The sequence below is a fragment of the Myxine glutinosa genome, chromosome 1 (assembly GCF_964187855.1).
Source record: "Myxine glutinosa chromosome 1, kmMyxGlut1.1, whole genome shotgun sequence".
In the NCBI taxonomy this organism is placed as follows: domain Eukaryota; kingdom Metazoa; phylum Chordata; class Myxini; order Myxiniformes; family Myxinidae; genus Myxine; species Myxine glutinosa.
Window position 1 is genome coordinate 414,945,590 of NC_136261.1, and position 21,982 is coordinate 414,967,571.

Sequence of the window (21,982 nt, forward strand, 5' to 3'; positions counted from 1 at the left end):
TATATAAAAGAGTTTGTAAGATCCTGATTTATATCTGATCGATCTGAGTAGTTACATTCAAATTCCCTTTGATGTTCCTCGTCTTGTTATCCCAAGGTTTGTGCCGTTTACCTGACGGATTCACCTGGGGATCAATTTCAAGAAAAAAAAATTCAGATAAAAAGGGAATTTTCAATAAATACAACAAATAGTTCAGTATTATGAGGTACACTGGTAGTCGGGTCTCCCAACATCGGGGGCAGGAGGATGGGGGTACGGGGGGGAGGGGAAAGAGGTGATTTATTGGAATTAATTTTTTTAAAAACCCTCCACATGGGATTCAGGTACATATTAATACAACAAACAACAACAGGCATTTTAAGGCCATTTTCCCTGCAAGAGTGGGGGTTAGTCCTGCGGTCCCCAGGTAGATATTAATAAAATATTATATTCAACTACCACTACTAAACTCGAGTTTTAAAAGTTATCTTTGAATGAAACGAACATTTGAAGAAGAATCCAAATTGTATGGTGAGGAGAGTGAAGAGTTCGGGTTAATGTTAATTTCACTTTAAATGAGATAAACAATGAACTTATTTAATTATATAAACTTTATTTTAATATAAACATTAATCAGTAATAACATCGTCATGAACAGGTAAATGATTTGATTGATTTGAACCAAAATAACCAGATCAGTTCGGGATGAAAGTTTATTTCACTAAATGTACAAAATGAACGGAATCAACCCAAACCCCAAGAGCGGGTTTAACGGGGTCCATGAAGTTCCCCCTGAACACGTGCAGGACCCGCGAGTCCCCAAAACACGCCAACTCTCCCGCCTCGCAATCTAAGAAGAACCCAAACCGTTCAGGATCCCCCGGCACGGACAGGTCGGTACGTTGATCGTTGTGACATGCGGAGTATTTGTTATTATATTTATATAAACACCAAGACTCAGGATTCAGTCCCAACATGCTCTCTTCTCCTTTTCTCACCATTGAGTTTAAACAGATTCCCATTCCCCACCAACGACTCGTCCTCACATCGACCTCCCAGTAATGACGACCCGAGGAGAAACTCTCACGGGAAACAACTTGTGACCAATAATTAATCAAACCGATCAAGATGTTCCGGGTACTGAATCTCAGTCCTGGTGAGAGTCGCTGTCCTGAGATCCCCGGAGATCTTGATCTCTGGATGTGCAGAGTTTGGGTCCAGACTTGGGGTCCGTCCATCTGAGGACACGACACAGTGTTAGACAAATGGACAAAAATACAAATACATGTCTCTTTTTATAAACTTTGGGAATCACATTTATCACAAAAAAACAACTTTTATTTCAATTGTTTTTATTTATTTACTTCACTTCCAACACCTTAATTTATTTATTTACTTTACCACCAACAACTTCGAGGGGGAGGATCGGGAGGAGAGAAGACGAGGGAGGAGGTGTGTGAGAGTGAGGAGAGAGGATGAGGAGGGAAGGATGAATATCCGGCAGATGTGACGCCGTTTAACGGGACGATGCGCACATTGGTGAAACACCAGGATGAGAGTCTATAGCTCGGTCGGGATTCAAACCCAGGTTAGACACCTTAGAGCGAGTGTGGATACCTCTCGGGCATCGTGCTTGTCCCGTTGCTTTAATTCTCCAATTTATTTTGCCTTCCATCCAATTCCGGAGATATCCCCATGGAGCAGCGAGCCACCGTATCACCATGGAAACCAAGTGGCTTCAGCACTTGACGCGTTCGTTGTTTTACATGTATATTTTTTTATTGATATAATAATTATAACTATACTAATACAATGAAAGCAGATCGCACGAAAAGGGGGGGAATAAGACATTTATAGCAGGTGAGGCACCGCCCGAGGCACTGCACATTGCCGCAGACCCCAACAAAGGCATGTGCAGGGGGGAGTTTGAAGAAGAAGAATTATCAGAAGCAGATTGTTTCTCTGTCATATTTTCCAAGTTTAAATAAAGTTTCTCGTGAGTTTAAAGAAGATCTGGGCGGTGTATGTTGCCACAAACACGGGGAAAATCAAATTTGTTGTTTTTAGCTCAGATGGAATGAAGTTCAGGTAAGCTGATGCGACGGCGCGTCCATCAATCCGTCTGTAAAAACATTTGCAATTTCTTCTCCGAAACCGCTGATGGGATTGTGACCAAATTTGGCACAAATGATATTTGTTATGTTGTGACTAAAATTTGTTCACAGCATTAAAAACATCCAATCCAAAGTGGATCCAGGTTTGACCCACCAAATCGCCTTTGCCTCTGAATCGACACACACTATTTTGATGATGAAACGTCACCACAACCTTCATCACCCATGATGTACCAAAATTTGTTCACGGCATTCAAAAAACGGTGGGGAGAGGGGGGGTTTGCCTCCCAAAATAAGTATTTTTTGTTTGTTTGTTTGTTTAAAGCCTTATGATTATGATAGTATGATTCTACATGCTGCCCTGTCTTCGAGCAACCATTGAAATTGGTTTAAAACACATTTAGTCAGTGTAGTCTCTTGATTATTCCACCAGGTGAGCGTCCATATGTTTTATGTTGACTATAATACTCGACCTGTCGCTTCGCTGACAGAAATACCAATCTTTGCTGCGATGGCTAAGCTATGGGGGAAGAAAAAAAAGGATTCCTGGGAGATCCTTCTCTCCGTGCAGGGATAACCAAAGTCACGTGTTGGCATTTGCAGTTTTGACACGCATGTACCCATAAATTATCTATATATATAAAAAACAGTTTGTGTGTGTGTAATGTTACCGATGGACTCCTAAACGGAGAGGCTCACGTGCTTGATATTTGGCATAGTCATGGCCATTGAGCCTGGGAAGAACATGGCCGACCTAAAAAAAATTATTTCATAATATTTTTTTTACAATATTTTTACGTCAGCACATTTCAGTGAGGAATATTATGCACGGAATCTGACCGGTGGCAGAACAGCGTGCTGATTCGCTCAGAGCGATCACGTGATGTTCCTTGCCGCCATTAACTCAGTTACGCGTTCGCACGTATTTCAGAGCGAAAAGCGATTGCGTTTTTTCACATTTCAGCGAGGAACATTGCCATTCACACCACATAGGTTTTTTTTTCTTTCATCTTTACGAGATCCATATTTTTTATTCATATTTACCTCAGCGCATTTCAGCGAGGAATATTATACACGGAATCTGATCAGGTGGCAGAGCAGCGCGCTGATTCGCTCAGAGCGATCACGTGATGCTCCTTGCCGCCATAAACTCACAGTTACGCGTTCGCACGTAATTCACACGTTCAAAACAAACGAGATCTGCGAAGCGAGTTGGTCGAGTCGTGCTAACTAAGATGGCGACACGCGGCTTCACTTTTCACGGAGTATGAGCGTTCTATATATTTTCAATTCAGTGCGCCCGACTCGCTCACGTACTTGATTTGTGGCATAGACATGGCCATTGGGCCTTCACGGTGTAATTTGTGCGAGGCTTTTGTCCGAGTGAGCTTGAGTCGAGAGGGCGAATGTACGGGTTGGGAATGTACGGGTCTCCCTTCCCCCGCCTGACATCGCCAGTACTGGAGGGCGTCACAGGATCGGTGAGTCTCCAAAATCCGCTTCGTGCTGTTGCGAAGATGCAGGACGATGTTGCGATTGTTGTGCTGCTCTCTGACCATGACAACTGCAACGTCATTGTTGACTGGCCCTCCCATTCTCTCCCCCTTCCCCCTCCCCCTCCCCCTCCCACGTTCTCCCTCCCACTCCCCCCCCCCTCCCCCTCCCCCTCCCCCCTCTCCTCCCCTCCCCCCCATTCCCCTCCCCTCCCCTTCCCCCTCTCCTCCCCTCCCCCGCCCGGCAATGCCGGGTACTTCTGCTAGTTTTTAATAAACTAGAACAATGCGACTGTGTCGCCAATATGCCTCCGCATAGCCCCGCAATGGGTAGATGCCATCGTTCGCTGTCCTAACAATAAACAAATTTGATTTAAATCCCTTCAGCTGTTTTCAAGTATCACATTTCTACCCGACATGACGGGTTTCACATCGATCGGTGAAGCAGTTTCAGAGACGGTATTTTTTTTTAATATCAGCTTTCAAGCCAATATGGTTGCCATATCACATGACATATGACCTTAAAAAATGTACATGTATGGGTCTGCATATGTATGGGTAGGGGATCACGTTTGTGAAGTTTCGTGTTAATCGGATAAGGTTCCTTTTTCTATCCAGTATGGCTGCCAAACCACGTGACCTACAACATCACCATTTTCAAACTATATGCAACAGTGCTGTTAGATAATTGTAAAATTTTGCATCGATAGGGTGAGCGGTTTCAGAAATATAATTATTTAATATTTACCTTCAATCCAATATGGTTGCCAAACCATGTGACCTATGATGTCATAAATGTAATATTTCAATACGAGTGGGTCATAGATCATGTGCATGCAATTTCAGATTTTTAGGAAAAGGAATTCGATTAAAACATTTTTGGCTGGTATACCACTTCACCCATGATGTCACCATTTTCATGCTTTTGTTCCCCATTGGGAGTAGTTGACAACGTGCCAAGTTTCAAATTTTTCCATTCAGCGGTTTCCGAGAAAAACACACACACAAAAACACAAACACACACGCACAAACACACACGCACACTCATTTGGGTCTTCGGAGTCTTTTGGGTCTCCGGTGTCTTTTGGGTCTCCGGTGTCTTTTGGGTCTCCAGTGTCTTTTGGGTCTCCAGTGTCTTTTGGGTCTCCGGTGTCTTTTGGGTCTCCGGTGTCTTTTGGGTCTCCGGTGTCTTTTGGGTCTCCGGTGTCTTTTGGGTCTCCGGTGTCTTTTGGGTCTCCGGTGTCTTTTGGGTCTCCGGTGTCTTTTGGGTCTCCGGTGTCTTTTGGGTCTCCGGTGTCTTTTGGGTCTCCGGTGTCTTTTGGGTCTCCGGTGTCTTTTGGGTCTCCGGTGTCTTTTGGGTCTCCGGTGTCTTTTGGGTCTTCGGTGTCTTTTGGGTCTTCGGTGTCTTTTGGGTCTTCGGTGTCTTTTGGGTCTTCGGTGTCTTTTGGGTCTTCGGTGTCTTCAGGGGATTTTTGGTCATAATTGTCTTTTGGTTCCTCTGGCCTTGAAAGGTCTTTGGGTCTTTTGGGTCTTCAGTGTCTTCAGGGAATTTTGGGTCTTAATGGTCTTTTGGTTCCTCTCGTCTTTAAGGGTATTTGGTTTTTTTGGGGTCTTCGGAGTCTTTTGGGTCTTCGGGGTCTTTTGAGTCTTCGGGGTCTTTTGGGTCTTCAGAGCCATTTGGGTCTTCAGGGTAATTTGAGCCTCAGGGCCTTCAAGGGTATTTTGGGTCTTTGGGGTGTTTTGGGTCTTCACGGGTCTTGGGGGCATTAAAGGCTCGTCAAATGTCTGAGGGGTCTCAGCAGTCTAAATGTAATTAAGAGGGTTAATTAAGAAGGTGTTAATTTTATTTGAAGAAGAAGTTTTCGTCACATATAAACAAACATACTGTTATGTCGGTAGGGTCGAGGAATATCTAGAGTCAGGTAGATCTGAATAGGTAACATGCTTCGTCTGTCGCGGCAGGGAATCAACGCTGTAATAAGTTCATAAGCGGGTTGTCGGGTAAGAATATACCTGTGAACATACCAGGATGTTCGTGTGCTCGGTAGTGATAGGGATTAGAGATAACAGCCCCTGTGTGTCACACCTGGTAATCAAACCTTTGTCCCTTATGGCAATGCATACCCATATAAACACTGAGACAGGCCCTGTAGTGCACACATTAATCTATCTATAATTCCAGTAATCTCTGTATGTCTGTATGTCTGTATGTCTGTGTGTCTGTGTGTCTGTGACCGCTGTTTCTCGACAACCACGGGTCCGATATACTTTAAACTTGCCAGGTATATTGCTGGGGACCCGAGGATGTGCCTTTTCAAGGTTTCATATTAATCGGACAAGTAGTTACCGAGCTATGGCGATTTAGCCGTTCGCCGTTCACTTTGGCGCTAGCGAATGGACCAAATCATTTCATGTAAATAGAGGGGGGGGGGGGGGGTTCTGTGGTCGTTACTGGCTTTGCGAATGGACCAAACCATTTCATGTAAATAGAGGGGGGGGATATAATTTTAGATATATATATATAGTACGGGCATGCCCTAGGAAGTACGGGCATGTACGGGCATATATATATAGAAGTACGGGCATATATATATAGTACGGGCATGCCCTAGTTAATTAAATTCCCTTCCCTGACAATGACTTTGGAAGAAAACGGACAGGAAACCAGGCCAGGACACCGCCGATGATGGCTGCCGCCAGTCGCATCATGAACTTGCATAGCAAACATGCCCAGGAGGTTGTGATTGGAAGGCGCTGATTGGGTGGTGCGCCAAGGCTGACGTCGTAACCCAGGTTATATAAGGGTGCGCCGAACGACATTTTCCCTCTTGCGCAGCTAGAACCCTTGCGCTCTCTGGCTGTCTCGGCGTGTTTGAAGCTCTTGTGCTTATTCTTGGTCTTGAGAGGTCCTGGTGGTCGTTGGCTTGCCATCTGCGTGGTGCTTGGAGCGGTGCTCGATGCTTGTCCTTGGAGCGGTGCTCGGTGCTTGTGCAGGAGCGGGGCTCGGTGCTGTGAACGGGCAGGACCTTGTGTGCGAACGGAGAGGGCGTTGGCTTGGGCCTTTGCGGGGATGTGGTGCTGGAGCGAGGAACCTCGTGGTGTGCAGCGGAGCTTGGAGCCGCATGGGGACAAGACAACGGACAGTTAGGACGCACCACATTTTACATTACATAACGAACGTTTTTCTTTTGGTTATTCATTTTCCTGTGTCTTGTTTTTGAAGTGAGGTGTGTGAGATCCCAACTTAGGCTCTTTATTTGATTACCGTCACGTTTCATTGTCTCGGGTTCCGGAATAAACGTGTTTATTTTTGTAAATTATAATTCGGTGTCGAGTACATTAATTTCCCTGCAGCTGCCGTCAGTTCACTGAAGATAAGCGCTTTTGCCACAGCTTCCACTTCCCTTCTTCCTCCCGCGTTTTATAGCCGAATCCGTGTTTGGTCGTCGCCTCCAGTAAATCCGTTCTGGTCCATCCGCGGTCCCTGGTCTAAACCGGAAGGGTCCGCGTGACAACTGGTAGTCAGGAGTGGGATTGAATCCTGTAGTAAATTTGGTGTCAAGAGAGGATCTGGGCCCGTCAGACAAATTTTATTGTCCGCGGCGAGACATCGACACGGTCGGGCGTACATCGTGCCCGACATTTGGACGAAAAATTATCGTAGTCCGAAGCGATAAATTGTATAGTCGATTGGGCTTGCACGACGCGAAAGGTGCGTCATTAAATTTAGATCGACATCTGAGGTAGAAGCCGCGCGGGAAAGCGACCTCCTCTCCTCGGATGGAAGAGGTGAGCGGTATGGAGGAAAGGAGAATGGAAGATGCGGGAAGCATTGGGGGTGAGTCGGACGTAGCTGTGGTGGAGCGTAGTGGTGGAACTTCCCCCGCCGGAGGGACGGCCCCCATGGACAGCCAGGCCTTAATGAAATTTATGTCGGAGTTAATAAATAGTAGCAGTGAGCGAACCAGTGCGGAATTGAAGGGAGAGATGAGGGGAATGAGTAGAGAGATGGGGGAAATGAAAAATGAATTAAAAGGAGAGATCGGAGAAATGAAAAATGAATTAAAGGGAATAGACAATGACATGAAGGGAATGAAAGGGGAATTGAAGGGAGACTTAAAGCGAATGATTAACAAAATGGATGCCAGGACGAGTGAGTTGGAGGAGGAACAAAAGAATGGTGCCGTTGGGGCCCAGGAGAAGCCAAGAGTGGCAGAAATTCAATCGGAATGGGGGGAAGCCAAATTGGGAATTGCACTGGGAATGGCAATGGAAGTAAATGGGGAGTGCCCACAGGTGAATGGGGAATGCGTACAGGTAGATGTGGAATGTGAAGAGGTGAATGGAGAATTAAATTGTAAGGGAGGATGTTGCCCACATCGTGGCCTGGAGGTTTATCAGGGCCGGGTGGATGTCACAACACCCCAACCGGGGGATTAATTTGGAATGGTGCAGCACCAGGGCGGTGGTGCAGAGCGAGAGGGGGTATCATTATCGGGGGTCCGGCTAATAGAGCCGGACTGGGTATTTATTGGGGAAGACCTGTCAGGGCCACACATTATTGATGGGGATGATGAGCATGATGTGATCAGCGGCTGGGGACATGGGACAGTCCCATGGAGGACAAGGTTGACCAGGCCGAAAGGAGTTTGGGGGATGAGGTGAGTCGGTCCGAGGATGTGGTTGAAGTGACCGAGGGGACCCTCACCGTACACTACGATTTGGTAACGGAGGCTCCAAAATTACAGAACCAGTTGGGCGAGTTTGTTGGCTCCGGGCTGAATTCGGACAGAGAGGGATCGGGAGATAGTGCCTCCGACAATTTGGTCCCCGTAAGGAATGTGGACCAGCTGCAGGGAGGGGCAGAACAACCTGAGGGAGTCGTTACCTGCAACTGTGGTTTGGCACAGGTGGTGAGAAATTTTAAAAGAAAAAAGAAAATTACATTTAAATGGGAAATTCATTTGGAGCAGCCTTGGTTGGAGTTGGTCCCCGGGCTGCGGGATTTGGACCAGGAGAGGTCATTGTGGATGGCCTCGGGCAAAAGTTGCCCCTTTCAAAATTTGGGTATGCCAGCCAGCTGGGGGGCTGTGCTGGCGAGATTTGGACGTGGGGTCCAGCCTTGGGTGTCGAGGTACGACCTGGGCCCCACGGGTGGTCTGGTGGAGTGTGGCGTCCCTTGTCCATCGGGGCGCCGCCCGAGCTGATGGCTCGGGCCGACAGGGTCACCGGACCCTGGTGGGGGTTAAGACCTTCAGGGGGTGTCCGAGGTGGTTTCTCAAGCCTGGGATGGCATTTATTGAGGACCACTAGGGGGAGGTGTTGTGGGTCGCGCTTTGGTGGTGGCATAATGGACGGCCAACTTGGGCCTGATGTAGTGAACACCCGGGCATGCGGCCTGACACCCTCCTCCTGAGACTCTAGGACAGCCAGCATGTGGTGACCTGCCATGCTGTGCTATGGACGTGGGTCGAACCGAATGGACAGGAATGAGATAGCCCACCGGCCAACTATTGGGGCATCTGTGGAACGTGATGGTGTTAGAGTGACCTTCCACAGATGTTCCGTTATGATTTATGGACTCTCGGTTTGGGAAGAGAGCCATGGGGTTAATGTGATCGGGAATGTGTAACGAGCCGAGCATATGGGCCATGCTCGGCTGGCATGTGTATGGCAAAGCATCGTTCTTTGGTGAAATGAGTGAATTGTGAAAAATGTTAGACATGGGTAATCTGTGGGTTAGATGCAAATTTAAGGGTGAATTTTGAAATGTCATGGTGGTCACTGACAGTTGTGACACCATTATTGATCCAGGTGTGTAGACCAAAGTGTTGGAGGCTGTGATAAAATTGACAGGGTAGCAGGACACAGCTTTCAACTGGTTGCGGGGGCGACTGTGCCGATATTTGGGACACGGGATCATGGGTATGGAGTTGGGGGTCTGGGAGTCAACGTGATGCTATGGGTGTCCGAGGTGTGTGGACCATGTCTTCTGGGTGGGTTTCCTGGTGGAGCATGGCTGTCGACTGGACCTTGGTGTGGTCAAGTGTGGGTGGGCACTGGAGGGCTGCAGTTCTATGGACTGGGGGGTGAGGGTGGCGCCGCACTGCGACCGTCTCCCCCAGGGCCGAGGTTGTGCGTGCGGTAGTGTTTGTGGCAGCAGGTGCTCACCACATTGGCCAGCTGGAGCTTATGCAGCTGTGTTCCTTGCAGGGGGGCCGAAGGATGGATGGTGGGGCGCACCCTTGTGGACACTCATGGGCCATGTTGGCGTTTTGACTGCTCACCTTGTCCCGATGACCCTTGCACGGTAGAGGTGTGGAGCTGTCGTAGCCACATGCAGTTGTGTAGTGATAATCACCGTTGGATGCGGATCCACATGCCTGCCAGGAAAGTGGGGACAAAAGAGAAATTTGGAAGAATTTGATTGGTCCAATGTGAAATTTTGGGATTTTGTGGGTGGATGGCACTTTGGACCTGACCAACCGGTAGTTACCTGCAAATCAAGGTAGAGGTAAGGCCTTGATGTTTACTGTCCCAGGCTTCAGGACCTGCTTATGGAAATTGGGGACAGGTAATTTGGAGTTGGGAGGCGGGTGAGAGTGATGACATGGCCGGTGAGGGGGATGGAATGTGTGCCACACAGTCTTGTGCATGGCGTTTGTGTTAGTGTTGTGGTGATGTGTTTTCATGTGGTCGTGAGTTTGGAAATGGAAACTGAGAATGAGTGGTGATTATTGTGTTGGAAATGGAGATGTATTGGTTAAATGTGAATGGGATTTCTCAATGGCAGGTCATGGCAACTTTTTGTAATGCAATCCATGGAAATATGTGAGAATTGAATGGCAGCGGGGGAGGAGATGTGTTTTGGGATCTTGTGGGTGGGGAAGGTGTGTGTGTGTCCGCAGGTACAGATCAGGCTCTGAGGAGCGATGCCTGCGCCACCCCGCCTCTGCGACAATTACCCCTGGCAGCCAGTGGTATCTGGAAATTGGGGCTCGTCGGTGGAGGGTCTGGTTGGGCGCCGTGGGGTAAAGGAGACCCCCGGCGACCCGTGGAGCTGCGCAGCAGCAGCAGTAGGCAATGGAGCCTGGTATGTGGAGACCCTCACTGGCGGGGTAACGGCGGAAAGGGCTGTTGGGCTGCCACGGGGCCAAGAGGTAAATGGGGGGGGGGGGGGCAATTAACTTGTAAGTCGGTTGACTTGTGTTTGGGACTGCGGGCACCACAGCCTGAAGCGCCCCCACGATCTTAGTTGTGCGGTACCTCCCCGCTGCCTAGAGAGAAATGCACACATGAATATGACATCAATACCATGGTCCTGCTGGGGGGGGGGGGGGGGTGGGGGGGGGAATGTAATCAGTGTGTGCTTTGTAATGATTTTGGATGATGATTTATGGAATGATAATGAGTGGTTAAGGGGTTTGTGTTGAATGAATGTGGGCGAAATCCACCGAGCCATGTCACTTACCTGTAACACCTGAACAGGGCCCACGGAAATTTAGGGGTGCATTGGGATGGCCCCGCAGGTCAGGTTGTGTCTTGTGGCATCCACCGGGGGATGCGGTCTACAGACCAGGGTATGTACAAATGTTTTATAGAGTTTTGAATTTTTGAATAAGGCTAAGGGTTGTGGTGAAGTAGATTTTATGTGATGTTTGTTTCCTCCCTCCGCAGGAACAACGAATATTTGAAATGTACATATTTGATTGCATGATTGTTAAGGGGATTAGCATGTTAAGGAGAACAGGTAGGAATTCCGACTCACTTCCCACAGCCCTCCTGCTTTATTTCGTCGGCTAAGTAAGTGTGAGACAGAGTGTTAAGACTGCAATGGTAGCGACTGCAGTGAACCTAACAGGAGCTATGGTTCCAGGGGGGGGGGGGGGTGGGGGAGGGAGGGTTGGGTGGGGGCTGTGTTATGTCAGTAGGGTAGAGGAATATCTAGAGTCAGGTAGATCTGAATAGGTAACATGCTTCGTCTGTCACGTTAGTGAATCAACCCTGTAATAAGTTGTGTGTTCTAGGCGGGTTGTCGGGTAAGAGTATACCTGTGAACATACCAGGATGTTCGTGTGCTAGGTAGTGATCGGTATTGGAGATAACAGCCCCTGTGTGTCACACCTGGTAATCAAACCTTTTTCCCTTATGGCAATGCATACCCATATAAACACTTAGACAGGCCCTGTCGTGCACACATTATTTAAATGCCCTTCCCTGACAATGACTTTGGAAGAAAACGGACAGGAAACCAGGCCAGGACACCGCCGATGATGGCTGCCGCCGGTCGCATCACGAACTTGCATAGCGTCATGCCCAGGAGGTTGTGATTGGAAGGCGCTGATTGGGTGGCGCGCCAAGGCTGATGTCGTAACCCAGTTTATATAAAGGGCGCACCGAACGACATTTTCCCTCTTGCGCAGCTCGAACCCTTGCGCTCTCTGGCTGTCTTGGCGTGCTTGAAGCCTCTTGCGCAGCTCTAGCCCTTGTGCTCTCTGGCTGTCTCGACGTGTTTGAAGCTCTTGCGCTTATTCTTGGTCTTGAGAGGTCCTGGTGGTCGTTGGCTCGCCATCTGCGTGCTGCTTGGAGCGGTGCTCGGTGCTTGTGCTTGGAGCAGTGCTCGGTGCTTGTGCAGGAGCGGGGCTCGGTGCTGTGAACGGGGAGGGCGTTGGCTTGGGCCTTCGCGGTGCTGTGGTGCTGGAGCGAGGGACCTCGTGGTGTGCAGCGGAGCTCGGAGCCGCGTGGGGACAAGACGACGGACAGTTAGGACGCACCACATTTTACATTACATAACGAACATTTTTCTTTTGGTTATTCATTTTCCTGTGTCTTGTTTCTGAAGCGAGGTGTGTGGGATCCCAACTTAGGCTCTTTAATTGATTACCGTCGCTTTTCATTGTCTCGGGTTCCGGAATAAACGTGTTTATTTTTGTACATTCTAATTCAGTGTCGAGTACATTAATTTCCCTGCAGCTGCCGTCGGTTCGCTGAAGATAAGCGCTTTTGCCACAGCTTCCACTTCTCTTCTTCCTCCCGCATTTTATAGCTGAATCTGTGTTTGGTCGTCGCCTCCAGTAAATCCGTTCTGGTCCATCCGTGGTCCCTGGTCTTAACCGGAAGGGTCCGCGCGACAATACATAACGACATTCCGACATAACCCTATGTTTGCTCTATTATAATAAGAGATATGATTCCACAATGTTTGTTGATGTAAGATTTTTATATGAGAGATCTGGAAATATCTTACAAGTTCCTTCAGGATTGTAAATTTTATCTGGGATGAACGAGCAATTTATACCGGCTTATGTTTCAGAACGAATCAGTATTTATGAAGAAAGATCTAGTTCTGATTACATCGTTAGTGTGAGAGAGAGAAAGAGAAAGAGAGAAAGAGAAAGAGCGAGGGGAGAGAGCGAGGGGAGAGAGCGAGAGCGAGAGAGAGAGAGAGAGAGAGAGAGAGAGAGAGAGAGAGAGATGGACGTAGTGGGAGGGAGAGAGAGAGGAGGAGGATGGGTAAGGAGGGAGGAGGGGGGGGGGGATTAAGAAAGGCCTTTAATCAGCAAACACAAGTTTGGACTCTCCCCTCCTCCTGGTTGGACATCGTTCAATGAAACAAACTTTGGGTCTTGTGACACTTGACAAGAGGGAAAATCGTGTTGGAAAATAACTACGTGGAATAGATTGAAGGAAAATATAAACAGGGAAATAAAACAGAAGAAAAAGGAAAGAATGAAAATGAGGAAATATGGAATTTTAAATAATCTGTAAATGGAGGGGAGGTAGAAGCCAGCCCTACCCATTTCCCTTCACTTCCAAAGTCTTCTCAGGTTGTTCTGATCCAGCTCAACCTCCTCCGGATGCTCCACCAGTCCTGTGGAAATGATTAAAGATGAACAAAAATTACAAGATGCGAAATTCTCTTATTTTTAAGTTTATGAAGATTAAAAAAATCTTTTTACCAAAAATCGAAATACAATAAACATGGGTGAAGAGAAAATGGACCTCCATTTTGTATCAAAATATATATAATTTTCATTGATTCATTGAGTAAATTTCACAACATTGTTCTTACACTTCCCTCCAATGAACTAAAATTGAGTGATCGCTAATTCGTTTTCTCCACAAGATAGAATGAATCTTTCGTTCTTCACTGGAATTGAACATCATACGATTCCAGGAATAAGTGAATGATTCAAGGTACACGTGAATGATTCCAGGAACATGTGAACAATTCAAGGTACATGCGAATGATTCAATGTGCATGCGAATGATTCAATGTGCATGCAATTGATTCAAGGTACACATGAATGATTCAAGGAACATGTGAATTATTTAAGGTACATGTGAATGATTCAATGTGCATGTGAATGATTTAGGGGAACATGTGAATGATTTTTGTTGATGTGGAATCGTCCTTGGTGAAATTAATCTGTTCATCGCTCCGTGATGTGAAAAACTTATAGAAACTACCTGTGAAAACCACTACGTACAACGTACGTACCAGTGAAAAAATTATAGATTTAAAAATTCAATTTTACCAACTCAATATTTTTAGCTCACCTGGACTTTAGTACGGTGAGCTTATGCAATTGAGCAGTTTCCGTAGGTAAATGAGTGAGTGAGTAAGTAAGTCTGTAAACACTTCAGTCATTATCGCTTGAAGCAAACAAAACTTTGATGAAACTTCGCCATAAGCTTCATCTGATGCCGAATGAAGGTGTATTGACAGCATCAAAATCTACGCTCATTAAGGGGAACTACGGGGGTTTCTGCCCCCCCCCCCCAAATAGGTATTTGCTCTCTTCTCAAAAACTACACACGCAATTTTGATGAAACTTGATCACAACCTTCATCGCCCATGATGTACCAATGTTTGTTCACTGCATTAAAAATATCAGGATCTGAGGGGGTCTAGGGGGGGTTGAGCGACTGTTGCTCCTGATCCAGGTGAGCTTCTGGACTCACGGATTTTTTTTTTATGTCTCCCTGGATTGACCCAATGATTTATCGATCCGAAATGGAAATGACTGAATTATTTTGTCCAGCCTTTCATAATGTTCATTGACGAATTGTTTTTATCAAAACCATGAAAAAATTATTTGAAGATGGAAGTGAGAACAACTCATTCACCTGACATGTTTCCACGTGACGCATCACTGTGTAATCAGTGTGAGTGTTTTATGTACAACACCTGGAAATATTAACGAAAAGTTTCTGATTCGTTTGTGATGTTCCGTGAACACTTCACAGTACAGAATTCATTTTAACAACTTTTACACAAAGATTCTCCACTTTGACAAACTATTACCATTACAGTTCATGAGAAGAATAAAACAGTGAATGAATGATCCGTAACATCGACTTGGATATTAGGTTTTGCACAAACACAGAGTTATTGTCCCGATTCTTCACAATCTGAACTCATGACCTCATTCACCTGTAAAATGTTTGTTCTCGGCACAAAATAAGTTTTCTCTTCCTCGCGGGCTGCAATTCCAGATTAGAATTTTGTGGATTTCATGTTATAAAGTTTTCAATCGATGAAAAATCATTAAAATACTGTTAGTCTTGTATTTCTGGTCCATAATATTTCGTTATCGCAACAAAATTAACTACAACATCATCCGGTAGAGAGCATAGCTCTGCCAGGATGAACAGGTTATGTTTTGTATCTACTGAAAGACCGGATCTGGATCCAGACCTGAATCAAAGTCGAATCAGCTTGTTATCGTCACCCAACCAACTCATTCACCAAATTTTGTCATAAGACATTCACAACTTTTTGAAATATCGTGGTGTACAGTATATCGTTTTTGGCCGCACTCTCAATGATGAGGAATCAATTAAAAATTATCTGCTCCAGATCTGGATTCGGATCCTCACCAAAATCGTATGAAATCGTCGATGTCACACACCCAACCTATCCACAAAATTCCGTCCGAATCCATCCACAACTTTTTGAGATACCCAGCTCACAGACAAACAAGTTTGCTGGACCCTCTGTTATTTACCATTTCCTCCATTATTGATCCCTCTGCTCTATTAGATCTCCAACATCTCTAATTTATCGAGGATGAATCTCTTCTTGCAGTAACTCCTTCTAATCAAACTCCCAAAACCTCTACTTACCACAAATATCCGGTCTTTTATCCGATTTGTGGAACTGCTTTCGGGAGATGATTCAATCCAAATTTTCCTTCCAGGGACCTGAAGTACGTGTTACACCAGCATATTGTCAAGTCCGTGACCGATGAAAACCAGCCTTGGAGGGATAGCCGGTCAGTCTTTACTCCGAGGCAATCAAGCTGAAAATTGGCGGTACTTTTTGGCGCGCGTGAGACGGAACCAAAGTGCTTAACTCAGATGGCCACCACACGAGTTTTATTCCTCGAACCCAACACCATGCAAGCAAAACAACAAAGAAAATGCTCAGTAAGGAATTTAATGAAGTAAATCAAAGAACCAAAAATTAACGGCGAGGTAAAAACTAATATCCTAACTTGAGATGTCTCCACTCGGACACAAAAACAGCTACGGGAATGATTGAACGAAATAAAAGAAAATCCCCCCTTTTCTGCCGGCACACAGCTCTGGTCTCAACAAGCACTCTGGTGGGATCGGTCGAAGAGAGGACTGCGCGTCGAAGCGCCCAAACAATGGTGAAACCAAAGTGTTGAAAAACCACTTTTCGCACTTGTGTTGGTGCAGGAAACCACTTTTGCACTTGTATTAGTGTGGAAAAAACACTTTTTGCACTTGTGATAGTGTTGAAAAACCACTTTTCGCACTTGTGTTAGTGTTGAAAAACCACTTTTCGCACTTGTGTTGGTGCAGGAAACCACCCGAACAAGCACTCTGGTGGGATCGGTCGAAGAGAGGACTGTGCGTCGAAGCGCCCAAACAATGTGCCGTTCAATCACGCCAGCACACCAAGCCGTGTATCAGGCAGCCAAACGTCTCCAGCTCGATCCTGGGCCAGCCAGCACAACATGGTCCCCAGCTCCCCCGGAGAGCACAGAGTCAAACAACAACCCTGACTCCAACGCTGCCAGGTTCTCTGGGCTCCGAACAGTTCTCCCCACAAGCACACACGAGAAAAGTGACTGCGCGCCACAAACCCAGGACCAGAGAGAGCAATTCTTCCTCCTCCATTCTCAAAGTCTCTTGATGACGTCACCCTGACAATTCATGCACTACGGGGGTGGGGACTCACGGCCCTCTTGACCGCCCACCGATTCTCCACCTCGACTGGGCAGGGCTTTTTTCCTTAGTCGAGTGGTAGGGCGGGATTAATTGTCTCTTATGATTCCTTGGAGGCGGGGTTTACTTGTAGATCGTAATGTCCACGTACTGTAGGCATTTATGCTGGTAGTTGTGGTTTAATGGAGGGCTCGTTGTTGTTGTTTGCGCTCATTATCGCTTTCGCTTCTGGTTCCTCCAGCGAAGAAGCATCCTTCGAGCTCTCCATGTCATCAAAGTTAAGTATTTTCCCATTTGTGTCTTTGTCAAATTTCCACTCGTTAATTTATTGTGTACATGTTACTGTGTGTTTCTCGTTAGTCTTGGTTTGTAAATCGTGCAAACTTGTGTGTAATTAATTGTTTTCTGTTGGTACCGCGTGCACGGCCTAGTCCCTCGAGGCTTCCCTCCCCACGTCGGTGTTTTGTGAATATAAGTTCTTTCCTTCGCTGCATTGCTTTTTCTTTGATTTTCTTTTCTGCGCCTAACTCACCTGAACATCTTACCCTTTGTCTAACGTTTTAAATACAAACAAACACAAACAAAAACTATATATTTCCTTCTCTCCTCGCAGGCCCCGCCCACATGTGCTGTTGTCTCGCCCTGCCCCCTTTATCGCCTTTTCTTCCACCTCTTCCTTCCATCTCCAGCCGATACTCACCTTTCCAATTATAGTTTCCTCCATCTCATTTAACCGTTTCTCCTTTCTCCGATCCACGCCCTCAATTCAGGGACTTTTCCCATATCGTTTTTTCATGGTTTTTTTAAATATTATTCAAATATGTTTAAACTTTCCCCTGCAATTTTGTTCAGTGGTATATTACATCACGCTGTTTTTCTGCCAACTTAAAAGGCTTTTTTTTACAATTCCTCTTCAATTCATTCCATTAAAAATATATATTCAATCTCTACAGTCTTCCTTTCTACATTCTCGGAACTCACCTTCGTTCCACCCCTCCTCTATCGTTTTCAAACGGATCTCTGACTTCAAAATCAAAATAAAACCAGCTTGTAATAAGTGTTAGTTTGTCATTATTCGCCCACTTTCTGAACTCCCCCCTCACCCCTCCCCTCCAAAACTCCCATGTCACCCCTCCCCTCCAAAACTCCCGTCACCCCTCCCTTTCAATTTGCCCCCCGTTCCCCTCCCCTCCGAAACTCCCCTCTCCCACCTCCACTCCTAAACTCCCCCCTCACCCCTCCCCTTCAAAACTACCCCACTCCCCCCGTCCCCCTCCTAAAGCTGCCTCCTCCCCACTTCCTCTCCCTTCCATCTCACACCTCCTCAAACCTTATACTTTGATCCCCCCCCCACCCCCCTCAAACAACACCTCACTGTGTCTCATTGCATCACCATCAAACCCTTTGTCCTCCTCATCCTTCCGTTTCTCCCAGCTCTTTTGCAATCTCTGACATACTATCAACAGCCCTCCCTACCTCCCCCTTTCACCCCTCATCTTAGTGTACCCCTCCCTTGTTCTGTACCCGATGCCCCCCCCCCCCTCTTCCTTAATGGTATGGACCTCAAACATCCGGGGCCTTCACTCAAACCCGATTGATCTCTCCATAGAGGTTGCTTCTGACAAATGAGACGTAATCTGCTGAACAGAAACTTTCCTCCTTCAAGATGTCTCTGATTCCTTAATATCTCTTCCTGGTTACTCCCTCCTTAATATCTCTTCCTAGTTAATAACTCTTCCTGGTACGATAGATGTGAGCCTCATCCTGGTGGTAGGGTTGCATACTGCTCTCTCATGCACAGATTTATCCTTTCTCATCTTCAGTTATCGTACCCTTCCTCCAATCCATGGTACACTGAAGCTTGTGGTGAGGCAGTTGCCATGAAACAACTTGCCTTTGCCTCATGGAAGGCTAATCCAACTGAAGGCAATCTCAGTTCCTTTCACAAAGCTCGAAACAAGTGTGTGTCCACCCTCCGGAGAGTCAAGAAACAATATCTCTCCACTATCAAGACTGAATGACATCAAACATGTCTCCCTCCTCCAAATCCTGGTGGTGTTTGGTCAAATCTGTTTCTGGTGTTTGTTCCTCTTCCATCCCCTCCCTTACCTCAAAAAGCTACACAGCTGACTCCGCACGTGAAAAAGCCGAATGCCTCAACTCTGTGTTTGCCTCAAAATGTTGTGTCCCAAACCCATCTCTCTCTGTGCCCACCTTTCCCAGTCGAACCCAGCTGCCCCAGGACTCTGTGTCCTTCTCTCCTGACAAGGTGGAGAGCTTTCTGTCAAACCTTGACTCTGATTCTGCAACTGGACCAGACGGCATCAGCCCACGGGTCCTAAAACCCTGCTCTGCCACTCTGTCTCAACCTCTCTCTGTTCTCTTCACCCTCTTTTTTGCTTAAGGTAATCTGCCATCTGCTTGGAAATCAGCCGACATTACCACTTCACACAAAAAAGATGCTAAAACAGATCTTTGCAACTACAGACCAATCAGCCTGCTCCCAATAATCAGCAAGGTCATGGAATCATTCATCGTTTCTGACATCAAATCATTCCTCTTCTCCAATGGCTTGATCTCGGATCATCAATTTGGATTCAGACAAGGTCATTCTACTCTGGACCTCCTGCTTCTGCTCTCTCAATAATGGATGGAGGTCCTCAATGCCAAACAAGAAATCAGAGCAGTCTCCCTTGACATATCACGTGCCTTTGATACGGTCTGGCACCCTGCCCTGTTCGCCAAACTCTCCTCTCATGGTAACCATGGAGACCACACATTTCTCAACCCTCAGATTGGCAGGCAACAGCCTCTTCACTCTCTGCAGATCTGGACAAAATCACAAACTGGTCAAACAAGTGGAACATGTCTTTCAATCCAGACAAATCACACACTCTCACTTTGTCTCTCCGAAAAGACCATCTGGACAACCCTCCCATATACTTTCTGAACAATGCTCTTGAAGAAGTTCTGTCACTCAAGCTTTTGGGTCTCACTATCTGCTATGGTCTTTCCTGGCAAAACCACATTTCCAAGCTGGCCTCGAAAGCCAGTCGACTGGGCATCCTCCGTCCTGTGAAGTCCTTTCTGGGCACTTCTGAGCTCCTGACCACATACAAAGCTTTCATCCACAGCTCAATGGAATATTGCTCTCCCCTCTGGGCTGGAGCTCCTGCCTCACACCTAGCTCGGTTTCACGCGGTTGAAACCAAAGCATTCAGAATCATTGGAATCTCCCGTGATTAAGCTTATTAAGCGCGCGGCTTTTTCCCTCTCACTGCAGGCAGGTAGGTGGTCTTTCTGTCGTCTACAAACTCCTCTCCAGCCTTGCTCCCCCTGCTCTGTCTGTGCTCTGTCCCCCAAATATTCCTGCAGGATGCACAAGAACTCCCAGCAACCCCCTTCTGGTGAAACTGCCAAAATCAAGACTCTCTGCTCACCTTCACTCTTTCATTCCTCTTTTCTCCCGCCTCTACAACAAACTCCCACACTCTCTTCAATCCCTCTCCTCCAGGTCTTTAAAACAGCTGTTCACCACCACCTATTATCTTCCCCCATCCAAAACCTTGATCTTTTCTACCCCCGTTAAAACACCCTAAATCCGCCTCTTTAAATCCCCAACTTCTTTCCTGAAATTCCTTGTCGTGTTCAATTGCTTTATACTGTGTACCCCTCCTTCCTCCCCATCCCTCCCCCTTCCACAAATCTACCGACGTCCTTGTTCTTTACTGTTGTTGTGATTGTGTGCTTCCCTCTCCCCCCTCCTCTTGTCTTCCGCTCCCTTTATTGTATGTTTTATGTGTCTGTACATGTTTTCATTTTCAATGTGTGTGCTCTAACACAAGCCTCAATTCTGTATATTAAAAAAATAAAATAATAATAATTAAAAAACACCTCTATTGTTATTGTAATTGTAAAGATGTGTGTTTTTATGGCCAGCTTGTCATAATTGTAAGAACATAGGGGAAATCACAGGAGGTAATCACATACCGTGGAGATTAATCTTTAACCCTTGGGCTAATTTACATGTCTTCACGCCCCCTGTGAAGAACACATTAACAACCTTAAGCTCACAGTATTTCAACTTACAAACATCGAATTAGGCTTCCGACTCGCACGTGGTCCATGCTGGTTTATACAATCCTGCCTCCACTCTGGTAAATTGTCCTCAACCCCCACAAGCGTAATGTCAAGTCCGTGACAGATGAACACCGGCCTCAGACGACTAGCCGAACGTTGTTACTCCGAGACGTATACCCGAACTTGGTGGGATTATCTTTTTCACACCCGCGGAAAGGACCCAAGGACTTACCTGAACGGACGGCCGCCACGGGGTTTATGCCTCAAACCCACAACCAAGTAAACAAACACGACACCAAAGTAAAATGCAACAAATATGGGTTTAATGAAATTATATGAAAAGACAATAAAAAGAAAATGAATGCTGAGGTAAACCTATTTCCGACTTCAGGCACCTCCAATCAGACAATTACAGGACAGGGGAAAAGATAAATAACAGAAAAGAAAATGGTTTTAGTCTGGTCGTTTCATTGATGTACCGGGAAAAAATTGTTTCCAAAGCATACATGGCATCAAAAGAAGCGCAATTTAATGCTCTACAAGATGGTGAAAACTCCTCTTTGATCCTCTTTGGGGAAAACTTTTTACAGCACGATTTATCCAGCATGGTAACAGCCTTGTGTCCGGGGTGCGAAATTTTTCCCCATGATGGTACAGGGCAATTGTCATTAAAATATAGTATAGTGTAGCGGCTACAGCTGGGTTTTCACAATCGCCTTGCACCTATCAAGGACGCGGAGCGATCACCATGCCGGGCTCGTCCAGGACGCCCGGGCAGGCCCGCGCTCAACTTGCCAGGCCTCGGTCGGGACACCCGGGCATGCCCGGGCAGGCTCGCCCTCAACTTGCCAGGCCGCAGCCAGGACGCTGGGCCACGCCCCCTCTCGCCTTTCCTGGGCAAACGCTCCGGGATAATATGTATATATATTGCTGCCCGATAAACGGGCTTTTCAGAGTGCCTGAGTGTTTGGTTTGATTAAAGCAACTCGGATGAATTCCAGCTTTTTGTCGCGTCCATTCTTCCGATCGACGTGGGAGCCCCAGCTCCTTCATTGGTGACCTACCGACATGGACACGGCAGTCGCCCTTAAACTGCCTACCTTCTGGGAGGCTCAC

General features: G+C 46.7%; 1 protein-coding gene across 1 annotated transcript in view; it reads right to left on the reverse strand.

Annotated features, from left to right (window-relative positions):
* Positions 1-1,078: 1,078 nt before the first annotated feature.
* Positions 1,079-21,982, reverse strand: part of LOC144889619 (E3 ubiquitin-protein ligase Midline-1-like) — a 45,249-nt gene continuing 24,345 nt past the window's right edge. The window contains exons 7-8 of the mRNA XM_078770573.1: positions 13,383-13,457; positions 1,079-1,217 (exon numbers count right to left, since the gene is read on the reverse strand). Coding sequence (XP_078626699.1) covers positions 13,393-13,457 — 65 coding nt within the window. The 3' untranslated portion in view covers positions 1,079-1,217; positions 13,383-13,392. The remainder of the gene's footprint in view (positions 1,218-13,382; positions 13,458-21,982) is intronic.